This window comes from Nomascus leucogenys, chromosome 10 (genome assembly GCF_006542625.1).
Source record: "Nomascus leucogenys isolate Asia chromosome 10, Asia_NLE_v1, whole genome shotgun sequence".
Taxonomy (NCBI): domain Eukaryota; kingdom Metazoa; phylum Chordata; class Mammalia; order Primates; family Hylobatidae; genus Nomascus; species Nomascus leucogenys.
Genome location: NC_044390.1, coordinates 72,324,892 through 72,338,161, shown reverse-complemented (window position 1 = coordinate 72,338,161; position 13,270 = coordinate 72,324,892). Strand labels below are relative to the sequence as shown.

General features: G+C 41.3%; 1 protein-coding gene across 1 annotated transcript in view; it reads left to right on the top strand.

Annotated features, from left to right (window-relative positions):
• APPL2 (adaptor protein, phosphotyrosine interacting with PH domain and leucine zipper 2) overlaps positions 1-13,270 on the top strand; it is a 63,426-nt gene that overhangs the window by 43,516 nt on the left and 6,640 nt on the right. The window contains exons 15-17 of the mRNA XM_003269957.4: positions 3,210-3,374; positions 3,541-3,593; positions 4,932-5,106. Coding sequence (XP_003270005.1) covers positions 3,210-3,374; positions 3,541-3,593; positions 4,932-5,106 — 393 coding nt within the window. The remainder of the gene's footprint in view (positions 1-3,209; positions 3,375-3,540; positions 3,594-4,931; positions 5,107-13,270) is intronic.

Below are 13,270 nucleotides of genomic sequence, written 5' to 3'. Positions count from 1 at the left end.
CATACAAGGAACTAGCTAACCTCCTTAGGACACTTCTAGCTCTGATATGCCATCTCTCAAGGGTGTTGATGGATAGTTTAGGGGGGTTTGAAAATTAGAAGTTGTGATAGGTTTCCTAAAAAGACAATTTGCAGCCTATATTTAATTATTCACTAACTGATTTTTCCCCCCTATTCTAGAATAAGCAAGTCACATTCTTAGACCAAAAGGACCCCACAGAAGGGACACAGAAGACTCCCTGGGGAAAAAAAAAAATGACTCTAGCCAGCCAGCTGAATTAGCCCAGTGACTGGATGGGTGACAGATGTGGCTGCCAGATGGCCCCAGAGCTGTGGGGAGAGGGATACTATCTCTTTTAGGGTCAGCCCACTAAGAATAAAGCAATATTTTGATGACAGTGGGGGGGAAAGAATCAGAGAAATTGTGTTCTTGGGAACAAACTGCTATTTACTTCTAAGCAAGTACCATGTGTGGACTTCCCTCATTCTGCAGTTACTATATATCTACTGTTCATTCATTTATCCGGCTACTCAACAAATATTTGAGTATCTACTATTTGCCCAGGCCTGGCCTAGGTAAGGAAACATAGGGATTACTGGGGAGAACAGGCCAAAGGTAAGCACAGACTGAGTTAAAACGAGGGAAGTACTGCAACGTTAAGGAGACGAGGTGCTGTCATGGAGGGTGAAGAGGAGACCTGTGCAGGGCCTGGCTGTGAAGATAATATTCAAGCTGCAAAGTAAAAGACAAGACGTGGCCACTCTTGCAAAGAGCCAGAAGTAGTGTATTCTTGGTAGCAGTTGTGGAGGTAACAGGACAGAGAAGAGCTTAGTGTATCTGAGGAACTGAAAAAAGGCAGTGTAATGGGACAGTGCAGGCAGAGGGAGATCATGGGATAGGATGAGGGTGGGTGGGGAGGGAGGCAGGGGCCGATCATGAAGGAAGCATGTGGGGAGCTGTGGAAGGGTTCTGGGACGTGTGTGTTTGTGATGGAGACAGAGATACCCACTCTCCATTTTCCAAAGTTAGCTCTGGCTGCTCTGGAGAACACAGTGGGATGCCAGTGAGGAGGTGTCCCAGCAGCCCAAGAGAAGATGATGGTGGTTTAGACCAGGATCACGGCAGAGATGAAAAGTAGATGGATGTGGACTTCTTCTGGAGGTAAAACCTATGGGACTTTTGATGGATAAGCGTAGACGGAAAAGGACAGATCAAAGGATGACTCCAGTTGGAGCTGAACACCTGGGCAGACGGTGTTTTTTTAAAGAGAAGAGGAGTTCAGTTTTCGACATGTTAAGCATGAGAGGCTTGTGAAACATCCCAAATGAGTTGTCAAGCAGTCAACGGATGATACAGGTCTGGAGTGCAAAGAAAACGTCTGGTCTGGGTATATGAATCGGGGACTCATAGCACTGAACAGCAGTGGATGAGGTCCTCTATGGGAGAAAGGAGAGGGAGGGGAAAGCAGAGCCTGCAACAGAATCCTAAAGAACTCCAGCATTTAGGATAGAAAAGGAGCCTGCAAACGACATTGAGAAGGAGCATCAAGAAAGGTAGGAGGAAACTATAAAATGTAGCACCAGCAGAAACCGAGAGGAGAGTTCAAGGAGAAATCAGCTGTGTTAGATGCTTTAAGTCAATTATGATGACTGCAAAGTGTCCATTAGAGCTGGTGACATGGAGATCACAGGTGAAACTTAACATCATGTCACTCCTATGTTCAGAGTCTTTGGTGGCTCCCTATACTGTTGTGTCAAGTTCAGACCCCACCTGACGGTGTAAGGGCCCTCTACAACCTGGCCCCACCCTATCTTGATTGTTATCTCCCCCTTTGACTCTCTGGGGAGCCATAATCTTAGACTCACTTTCTCCCCTTGAAGCTTCTACTCATAGCTTTCTCCAGTGCTTACCACTTATTATATCACAGCCCTTTCTTAAAGACAGGATCAAACAGCAGATGTGACTCTCCCATTTAGGGTTATTAGGGTTATTGAAGCAGTATGACATCCTGGAGATGCACTCTCCTGGCAGTGAGGAGACCCCTGTTTTTAATCTGGCTCACCCACCAGGTAACTGAGTGCCTTCAAAACTGCCCAATTTCTCCAGAGGCCTCAGTTTCCTTTTCTGTTAACAATGGAGGTCAGACCAAGTAGTCCCCAAGGGCTTGCCTTGCAGTGACCATCTACAGGCCTATGCACAGTGTTTCATCCACATTCCAGTCAGTATGATCATTTGCCAAATGCCTGTTGTAAAGTAGTTTGATACACTACACTCAGTTATTGACATGTTTGAGAAATAGGAAAATATTGACATATCAAATGAACAGGAAGATCACTGAGAGCTTTTTAAGGTCCAGGCAATGAAAGAAATCAAAATACGTTGATACTCTTTGCCCTTCAAAGGAGTTTATAGTCTGGCTGGGGAGAAAAGATTTTTAAAATGTTGAAAAGTTAAATTACAGTATTCTGAGACTGGAGGAGAAGAACATGTTGGTTCCTGATTAATCTGGCCGCAGAAAGCACAGTATTTGAAGGGCCACGATGTCAGCAATGAGTGTGGGCACAATGCGAAGCTCAGGAGGCACACAGGGCCGCAAGACTGTGCCTGTGACTTACTGACAAGAATCACAGGAGTTCAGAGGAGGGAGGCGGGGTGCAGGCTGGCCTAGTGGATGAGGAAGAATTTGAACTGGGTTGGGAGAGTTGGGTGAGCAGCAGAATTGGGATAAAGATGGAAATAAGGAAAAGCATATGGTATGTGTGGTACAGCTCTCGTAGAGGGTGCATTAAAGGAGTGGAAAGGGAGGCTTTTTGGGAAATTAGAGCCAGATTGTGATTAAATGCCAAGCCAGGTCCTTTGGTTCATTCAGCTAACATTTTTGAGTGCCTACTGTGTTCCAAGAATACGTATGACTTAGCTATAGCATAGGCCCTCCAAAACCTGCCTCACAGAGGCTACAAACAGAAAACCAGTAGCACAGTGCAGGATGCTGTGCAGCAGAGAGAACTGCAGGAAATGGGGCAGACTGAAGGTTTTTAGCCAAGGATATGAAGGAAGTTTGAAGAAGGTTTATTTGTAGAATGGATTAAGGGATTGAGGTAAATCTTTTCCCCTTGTATTTTCATTCATAAAAGTCACTTCAGCCTTCAACAAGTATTCACTTGATTATAAAAGCATAAGGTTAAGAGAATTGATTTTTTCCCCTTCAGCCAGAACCTGAAAAATTCAGAGATGGAAAATGAAAATGACAAGATTGTTCCCAAAGCAACAGCCAGTCTACCTGAAACAGAGGAGCTGATCGCGCCTGGAACGCCAATTCAATTCGATATTGTGCTTCCTGCTACAGAATTCCTTGATCAGAACAGAGGGAGCAGGTATGGGCTGAGAGCGGTTATCTCTGGGAGAACTGAAAGTAAATTTGAGGTCTCTTGTATCCCCCTCCACCACCAAAGACTGTTGCCATTCTGACTTCCAGTTCAAGTGTTAAGTGCCCTTCTAGCTGCAGCTGTCGTGTTTGTTCAACTCTGGCTATTCCCCTAGGCGTACCAACCCTTTTGGTGAAACTGAGGATGAATCATTTCCAGAAGCAGAAGGTAAGTGACTATTTTGGTGTCCTTATTCTTTCTTTCCTCTGCACAAAATGACAACGGCCATTGAAATAAGATGTAAAATCATGTTTTAGAGAGCTACAATTAGGAGTATGAATTAAGATTTGTTGTTCTTTCTGAAAGTTTAGTAAGATATCTGCAATGGAGGCAAGTCTTGGATAAAAACTGAGGGGTAGCTGAAAGACCACCTACAGCTATTTCACCATTAGCCATAGCATTTTTGTAGCATAGCATAGAAATGTCGTGAAATCTGAATCTGTTATCACATTCAAATGCAGTCTTGGTGAATTGGAAATATGCTGTTTCGTTTTAGAAAACCAAAAGCACAAATAACTTGTTCTTGAATTTGAAGATGACACAAATAAATGATATTTAAGTCTTTCAAATTCAAATTTTTGGGTTTTTACATTCTTATAATGTACTTAAGAACATATCTGATGGCCAGCACGCTGGCTCATGCCTGTAATCCCAGCACTTTTGGAGGCCGAGGCAGGTGAATCACCTGAGCTTAGGAGTTCAAGACCAGCATGGGCAACACAGACCCCATCTCTGAAAAAAAAAAAAAAAAAAAAAATACAAAAATTAGCCAGGTGTGGTGACAGGCGCCTGTAATCCTAGCTGCTCAGGAGGCTGAGACATGAGAATCGCTTGAACCTGGGAGGTGGAGGTTGCAATGAGCTGAAATCATGCCACTGCACTCCAGCCTGGGCTACAGAGTGAGACCCTGTCTCAAAAAAGAAAAAAAAGAAAAGATAAACCTTCTTTGATCTTCTAGTTATGGTTGCTGGGAGTCAGTTTTGTCAAGTTATGTGCCACTGTCAGCAGCCAGGGCTGACTTCCTTTAGGCTATGAAACATCATCACTGCCTTTCAGTAATATACATGAAGTATGAATTTCATGAGATCCAACATGAGTTCTTATATCCTGCAAATAAAATTTCTTTTCTAAGAGGACTTTATCAGTGGGCCAAAGTAATGAATTTTCTATTGTCTAGTGAACTCACTCTTTTCAGAGAAAAGGTACAATGTAGTCACCTAGAGTTTCAGCATTAGAAAGATGTTCATCTGGTACCACCATCATTTCATTTTATAGATGAAGAAAAGCCTTTCTAGTCTAATGAAGTAGTTCCAAACAAACTGACAAAATGTAGACAATGGAAGATCCAGAGTTTTGGCAATATTGGGCTTATAAAAGTGGTATTGAGAAATTTTGGTAGAAAGTTCTCCACAGAAAGCAGGCAAAACTAGCACATCTGACACTGGTGTGCAGATCAACAGCAGCAGGAAGTAAATGAGATCCTGAGCAGAAAATGCTGTCTTGCAGATTCTCTTTTGCAGCAGATGTTTATAGTTCGGTTTCTGGGATCAATGGCAGTTAAAACAGACAGCACTACTGAAGTGATTTATGAAGCGATGAGACAAGTATTGGCTGCTCGGGCTATTCATAACATCTTCCGCATGACAGAATCCCATCTGATGGTCACAAGTCAATCTTTGAGGTACATTGTTTTATTTTCAGACTTTCTTATGGCTTCAGCTAATTCCCCTTTTAAGGCTAATTCACCCATCTGAAATGTTAGTATTGGAATGAAGAGACCACTCTTGCTTTTGCCCCCACTACTTTTTACATAAGATAGATAGCCTAGAAAGTGCTCCCTTAGAGACAAGAACTGATATCTTCAAAGATTCAGTGGTGAGTGAATACTGTTGTTCACAAAGATGCCATCACACTAGACTTATTCTCTATATTACATCTCAGAGCTTGAAAATGGAAGATTTTTGGTGTTTTTTAATTTCATTTCTGAGAGTACTACTTATAAAAATAATGGAAAAAAAAACTTAAAAATCTGCCTAAATAACGGCCATCACAGAGAGAGTAGGCCATATTAACTACATGATTTAGGGTTTCAGGTAATACGATCTGGGCTTCAGATATGACCAAAATCCTGGTTATGAACATGGGCGTATGATACTATAGCCACAGGTAGCATCTGCAGCATAACTAGCCTGAACTGAGATGTGTTTTCAGTGTTAAATACATACCAAATTTCTAAGATTAGAATGTAAAACATCTCACTAATTTTTTAGGTTAATCACATGTCTGGTAATATTTTAGATATACTGGATTAAGTAAAATTAATTTTATCTGTTACTTTTCACTTAATGTGGCTGCTGGAAAAACTTCAATGATGTATAAGGCTTCCATTACATTTCTAAGGGACAGCACTGCTTTAGAGCCAGAATGTCTCAGTTTATTCCTGCTTCGGCATTTCTTAGTTATGTGACCTTAAGCAAGTTTTTGAGCCTCTATACCTCAGTTTTTTCAGCTGTAAAATGAAAGTAACTATTCACACCCTCCACTGTTGTCATGAGGAATAAATGTGCTAATATATGTAAAACATTTACAACTCACTGGCACATGAAAAGTGCTCAATGAACGTTAGCTTCAAAAAAGGTAACTAGGACTATAGCAAAAATCAGGATATAGGTTCTTCCATTCATTAAGCTCATCCATTTCATTTATTATGAACCTTATCTGAGAATTAAGTTCTTATTAATAAAACCTTTTCTTTCAGTATGTCCCGGACCTTTTACAGAAATGGGCTCATGGTTCTTATAATCCTAATGATCCTGGAATAATTTCCACCAGAAAGATCAAAGGAAAATATATGTAAAAGTACTGTGAAAAATCACAGACATTAAAGTGAAAAGAAAACCTACAGAATGGGAAAAAAGTATTTGCAAATTCTATCTAATATGGATGTAGTACACAAAATATACAAAGAACTCTTATAAAACTCAACAGAAGGACAACCCAATTAAAAAATGGACCAAGGACTTGAAATAGACATTTCTCCAAAGATCATATATAAATGGCCAATGAGGACATGAAAAGATGCTATGTGTTATTAGGGAAATGCAAAACAAATCCACAATGAGATATGTCACTCCATATTAAGATGGCATGCACACTCTGTCTCACAGATGTGTATATATATATATTTATATATCTCATATATATATTTAATGGAAAATAAGCGTTTAGCAAGGATGTGAAGAAACTGGAACCCATTGCTGGTGGGAATATAAAATGGTTCAGCTGCTGTGAAAAAACAGTTTGGCAGGCTCCTGGGTAGTTACCCAAAAGAATTAAATACAGGTGTTCAAACAAAAACTTATATGCAAATGTTCATAGCAGTCCTTTCATGATATCCAAATGGTGGAAATAATACAAATACCCAACAGCAAATGAATGGATCAACAAAATGTGGTAGAGTTGAGCATTCCAAATCTGGAAATCTCAAATGCTGCAAAATCTGAAACTTTTTGAGTGCCAGCTTGATGCTCAAAAGAGATGCTCATTGGAGCATTTTGGATTTTGGGATGCTCATCCTGGTCAATATAATGCAAGTATTCTAAAATCTGAAAAAAAAAAAGCTGAAATCCAAAACAATTTCAGATACAGGATACTCAACCTGTATATACGTATGATGGAATACTATTTGGCCTTAAAAAGGAACAAAGGACTGATAAGTGCTACAACATGGATGAATGATGAAAACATTGTGCTAAGTGAAAGAAGCCAGATACAAAAGGCAACATACTGTAGGTTCTGTTTATATGAAATATCCAGAGTAGGCAAATCCATAGAGACAGAAGACAGAGGAGAGATTGCCAGAGGGTGGGAGGAGGAATGAGTAACTGCTTAATGGGGATGGAGTTTCCTCTGGGATGATAAAAATGTCCTGGGACTAGATAGGGGTAATGGCTGCACAAAGTTATGAAGACACTAAACATCACTAATGATAAATCTGACATTATGCATACGTCACCACAGTAAACATACCCCTGCAGTGGAATAGGTTCTGAGACCATTTGGAGGTCACAAGAAAATCAGAAGATTTAAAAAGAGAAATCAATTCCCAGACAAGATGCCTGAATAGGAACAGCTCCAGTCTGCAGCTCCCAGTGAGACCAACACAGAAGGCAGGTGATTTCTGCATTTCCAACTGCGGTACCCAGCTCATCTCATTGGGACTGGTTAGACAGTGGCTACAGCCTGTGGAGGGCGAGCAGAAGTAGGGTGGAGCGTTGCATTACCCAGGAAGCACAAGGGGTCAGGGAACTCCCTCCCCTAGCCAAGGGAAGCCATGAGTGAGGGACAGTCCTATCCAGCCCAGATACTAGGCTTTTGCCACTGTCTTCGCAGCCCGCAGACCAGGAGATTCCAACAAGTGCCTACACCACCAGGGCCCTAAGTTTCAAGGACAAAACTGGGTGGCCATTTGGGCAGACACCAAGCTAGCTGCAGGAGGTTTTTTTTCGCACCCCAGTGGCGTCTGAACGTTCACAGCAAGTCCGAACTGTTCACTCCCATGGAAAGGGGGCTGAAGCCAGGGAGCCAAGTGGTCTTGCTCAGTGGATCCCATCCCCACAGAGCCCAACACACTGAGATCCACTGGCTTGAAATTCTCACTGGCAGCACAGCAGTCTGAAGTTGACCTGGGATGCTAGAGCTTGGTGGCGGGAGGGGCATCTGCCATTACTGAGGCTTGAGTAGGTGGTTTTCCCCTTAGAGTGTAAACAAAGCCACCAGGAAGATCAGACTGGCCTGAGCCTGCCACAGCGCCATAAAGCTGCAGTAGCCAGACTGCCTCTCTAGATTCCTCCTCTCTGGACAGGGCATCTCTGAAAGAAAGGTAGCAGCCCCAGTCAGGGGCTTATAGATCAAACTCCCATCTCCCTGGGACAGAGCACCTGGGGGAAGGGGTGGCTGTGGGCACAGCTTCAGCAGACTTAAATGTTCCTGCCTGCCAGCTCTGAAGAGAGCAGCAGATCTCCCAGCACAACGCTTGAGCTCTGCTAAGGGACAGACTGCCTCCTCAAGTGAGTCCCTGACTCCTGTGCCTCCTGATGGGGAGACACCTCCCAGCAGGGATTGACAGATACCTCATACAGGAGAGTTCCAGCTGGCATCTGGTGGGTGCCCTTCTGGGACGAAGCTTCCAGAGGAAGGAGCAGGCAGCAATCTTTGCTGTTCTGCAGCCTCCGCTGGTGATACCCAGGCAAACAGAGTCCAGAGTGTACCTTCAGCAAACTCCAGCAGACCTGCAGAAGAGGGGCCTGAAGGAAAACTAACAAACAGAAAGCTATAGCATCAACATCAACAAAAAGGATGACTACACAAAAACCCCACCCAAAGGTCACCAGCATCAAAGACCAAAGGTAGATAAATCCACAAAGATGAGGAAAATGCAGCGCAAAAAGGCTGAAAATTCCAAAAACCAGAATGCCTCTCCTCCTCCAAAGGATTACAGCTCATTGCCAGCAAGGGAACAAAACTGGACGGAGAATGAGTTTGAAGAATTTACAGAAGGAAGCTTCAGAAGGTGGGTAATAAAAACTCCTCCAAGCCAAAGGAGCATGTTCTAACCCAATGCAAGGAAGCTAAGAATCTGGATAAAAGGTTATAGGAACTGCTAACTAGAATAACCAGTTTGGAGAAGAACATAAATGACCTGATGGAGATGAAAAACACAGCATGAGAACTTCGTGAAGCATACACAAGTATCAATAGTTGAATCAATCAAGTGGAAGAAAGGATACCAGAGATTGAAGACTAACTTAATGAAATAAAGTGTGAAGACAAGATTAAAAAGAATGAAAATGAATGAATAAAGTCTCTAAGAAATATGGGACTATGTGAAAAGACCAAACCTACATTTGATTGGTGTACCTGAAAGTGACAGGGAGAATGGAACCAAGTTAGAAAACACTCTTCAGGATATTATCCAGGAGAACTTCCCCAACCTAGCAAGACAGGCCAACATTCAAATTCAAGAAATACGGAAAACGCCACAAAGATATTCCTCAAGAAGAGCAACCCCAAGACACATAATCATCAGATTCACCAAGGTTGAAATGAAGGAAAATATGTTAAGGGCAGCCAGAGAGAAAGGTCACATTACCCACAAAGGGAAACCCATCAGACTAACAGCAGAGCTCTCTGCAGAAATGCTATAACCCAGAAAAGAGTGGGGGCACACATTTAACATTCTTAAGGAAAAGAATTTTCAACCCAGAATTTCATATCCAGGCAAACTAAGCTTCATAAGCAAAGGAGAAATAAAATCCTTTACAGACAAGCAAATGCTGAAGGATGTTGTCACCACCACACCTGCTTTACAAGAGCTCCTGAAGGAAACACTAAATATGGAAAGGAAAAACCAGTACCAGCCACTGCAAAAACATACCAAAATGTAAAAACCATCAGCACTATGAAGAAACTGCATCAACTAATAGGCAAAATAACCAGCTACCATCATAATGACAGGATCACATTCACACATAACAATATTAACCTTAAATGTAAACAGGCTAAATGCCCCAATTAAAAGACACAGACTGGCACATTGGATAAAGAGTCAAGACCCATCAGTGTGCTGTATTCAGGAGACCCATCTCACGTGCAAAGACACACATAGGCTCAACATAAAGGGATGGAGGAAGATTTACCAAGCAAATGGAAAGCAAAGAAAAAAAAAAAAAAAGCAGGAGTTGCAATCCTAGTCTCTGATAAAACACACTTGAAACCAACAAAGATCAAAAAAGACAAGGAAGGGCGTTACATAATGGTAAAGGGATCAATGCAACAAGAAGAGCTAACTATCCTAAATATATATATACCCAATACAGAAGCACCCAGATTCATAAAACAAGTTCTTAGAGACCTACAAAGAGACTTAGACTCCCACACAATAATATTGGGAGACTTTAGCACCCCACTGTCAATATTAGATCAACAAGACAGAAAATTAACAAGGATATTCAGGACTTAAACTCAGCTCTGGACCAAGTGGACCTAATACACATCTACAGAACACTCCATCCCAAATCAACAAAATATACATTCTTCTCAGCACCACATCGCACTTATTCTAAAATTGACCACATAATTGGAAGTAAAATACTCTTCAGCAAATGCAAAAGAACAGAAATCACAACAAACTGTCTCTCAGACCACAGTGCAATCAAATTAGAACTCTGGATTAAGAAAGCCATTCAAAACTGCATAACTACATGGAAACTGAACAACCTGTTCCTGAATGACTGCTGGGTAAATAATGAAATTAAGGCAAAAATAAATAAATTACTTGAAACCAATGAGAACAAGGACACAACATAGCACAATCTCTGGAACACAGCTAAAGCAGTGTTTAGAAGTAAATTTATAGCACTAAATGTGCACAGGAGAAAGTGGGAAAGATCTAAAATCGACACCCTAACATCATAATGAAAAGAACTAGAAGGTTGAGCATGGTGGCTCATGCCTGTAATCCCACCACTTTGGGAGGCCGAGGCAGGTGGATCACCTGAGGTCAGGAGTTCGAGACCAGCCTGGCCAACATGATGAAACCCTGTCTCTACTAAAAATACAAAAAAATTGCTAGGTGTGGTGGCAGGCGCCTGTAATCCCAGCTACTGGAGAGGCTGGAGCAGGAGAATCACTTGAACCCAGGGAGGTGGAGGTTGCAGTGAGCCGAGATCATGCCATTGCACTCCAGCCTGGGCAACAAGAGCAAAACTCCATCTCAAAAAAACTAGAGAGGCAAGAGCAAACAAATTCAAAAGCTAGCAGAAGACAAGAAATAACTAAGATCAGAGCAGAACTGAAGGAGATAGAGACACAAAAAACCCTTCAAAAATCAATGAATCCAGGAGCTGGTTTTTTTAAAAGATTAACAAAATTGATAGACCACTAGCCAGACTAATAAAGAAGAGAGAAGAATCAAATAGACACCATAAAAAATGATAAAGCGGCTATCACCACTGATCCCAGAGAAATACAGACTACCAACAGAGAATACTATAAACACCTCTACGCAAATAAACTAGAAAATCTAGAAGAAATGGATAAATTCCTGGACACATACACCCTCCCAAGATTAAACCAGGAAGAAGTCGAATCCCTGAATAGACCAATAACAAGTTCTGAAATTGAGGCAATAATTAATAGCTTACCAACCAAAAAAAGCCCAGGACCAGATGGATTCACAGCCAAATTCTACCAGAGTTACAAAGAGGAGCTGGTACCATTCCTTCTAAAACTATTCCAAACAATAGAAAAAGAGGGACTCCTCCCTAACTCATTTTATGAAGCCAGCGTCAGTCATCCTGATAGCAAAACCTGGCAGAAACACAACAAAAAAAAGAAAATTTCAGGGCAATATCCCTGATGAACATCAATGCAAAAATCCTCAATAAAATACTGGCAAACTGAATCCAGCAGCATATTAAAAAGCTTATCCACCATGATCAAGTCGGCTTCATCCCTGTGAGGCAAGGCTGGTTCAACATACACAAATCAATAAATGTAATCCATCACATAAACAGAACCAATGACAAAAACCACATGATTATCTCAATAGATGCAGAAAAGGCCTTCGATAAAATTCAACACCCCTTCATGCTAAAAACAATAAACTAGGTATTGATGGAACATATCTCAAAATAATAAGAGCTATTTATGACAAACCCACAGCCAATACACTGAATGGGCAAAAACTGGAAGCATTCCCTTTGAAAATCAGCACAAGACAAGGATGCCCTCTCTCACCACTCCTATTCAACATAATATTGGAAGTTCTGGCCAGGGCAGTCAGGCAAGAGAAAGCAATAAGGGTATTCAAATAGGAAGAGAGGAAGTCAGATTATCTCTGTTTAAAGATGTGACATGATTGTATATTTAGAAAACCCCATTGTCTCAGCCCAAAAACTCCTTAAGCTGATTGATAAGCAACTTCAGCAAACTCTCAGGATACAAAATTAATGTGCAAAAATCACAAGCATTCCTATAGACCAATAATACACAAACAGCCAAATCATGAGTAAACTCCCATTCACAACTGCTACTAAGAGAATAAAATACCTAGGAATACAATTTACAAAGGATGTGAAGGACCTCTTCAGGGAGAACTACAAACCACTGCTCAAGGAAATGAGAGGACACAAACAAATGGAAAAACATGCCATGCTCATGGATAGGAAGAATCAATGTCGTGAAAATGGCCATACTGCCCAAAGTAGTAGTGCTATTCCATCAAGCTACCATTGACTTTCTTAACAGAGTTAGAAAAAACTACTTTAAATTTCATGTGGAACCAAAAAAGAGCCCACATAGCCAAGATAATCCTAAGCAAAAAGAACAAAGCTGGAGGCATCATGCTACCTGACTTCAAACTGTACTACAAGGCTACAGTAACCAAAACAGCATGGTACTGGTACCAAAACAGATAATATAGACCAATGGAACAGAACAGAGGCCTCAGAAATAACACCACACATCTACAACCATCTGATCTTTGACAAACCTGACAAAAACAAGAAATGAAGAAAGGACTCCCTATTTAATAAATGATGTTGGGAAAACGGGCTAGCCATATGCAGAAAACTGAAACTGGACCCCTTCCTTAACACCTTATACAAAAACTAAGTCAAGATGGATTAAAGATTTAAATGTAAGACCTAAAACCATAAAAACCCTAGAAGAAAACCTAGGCAATACCATTCAGGACATAGGCATGGGCAAAGAGTTCATGACTAAAACACCAGAAGCAATGGCAGCAAAAGCCAAAACTGATAAATGGGGTCTAATTAAACTAA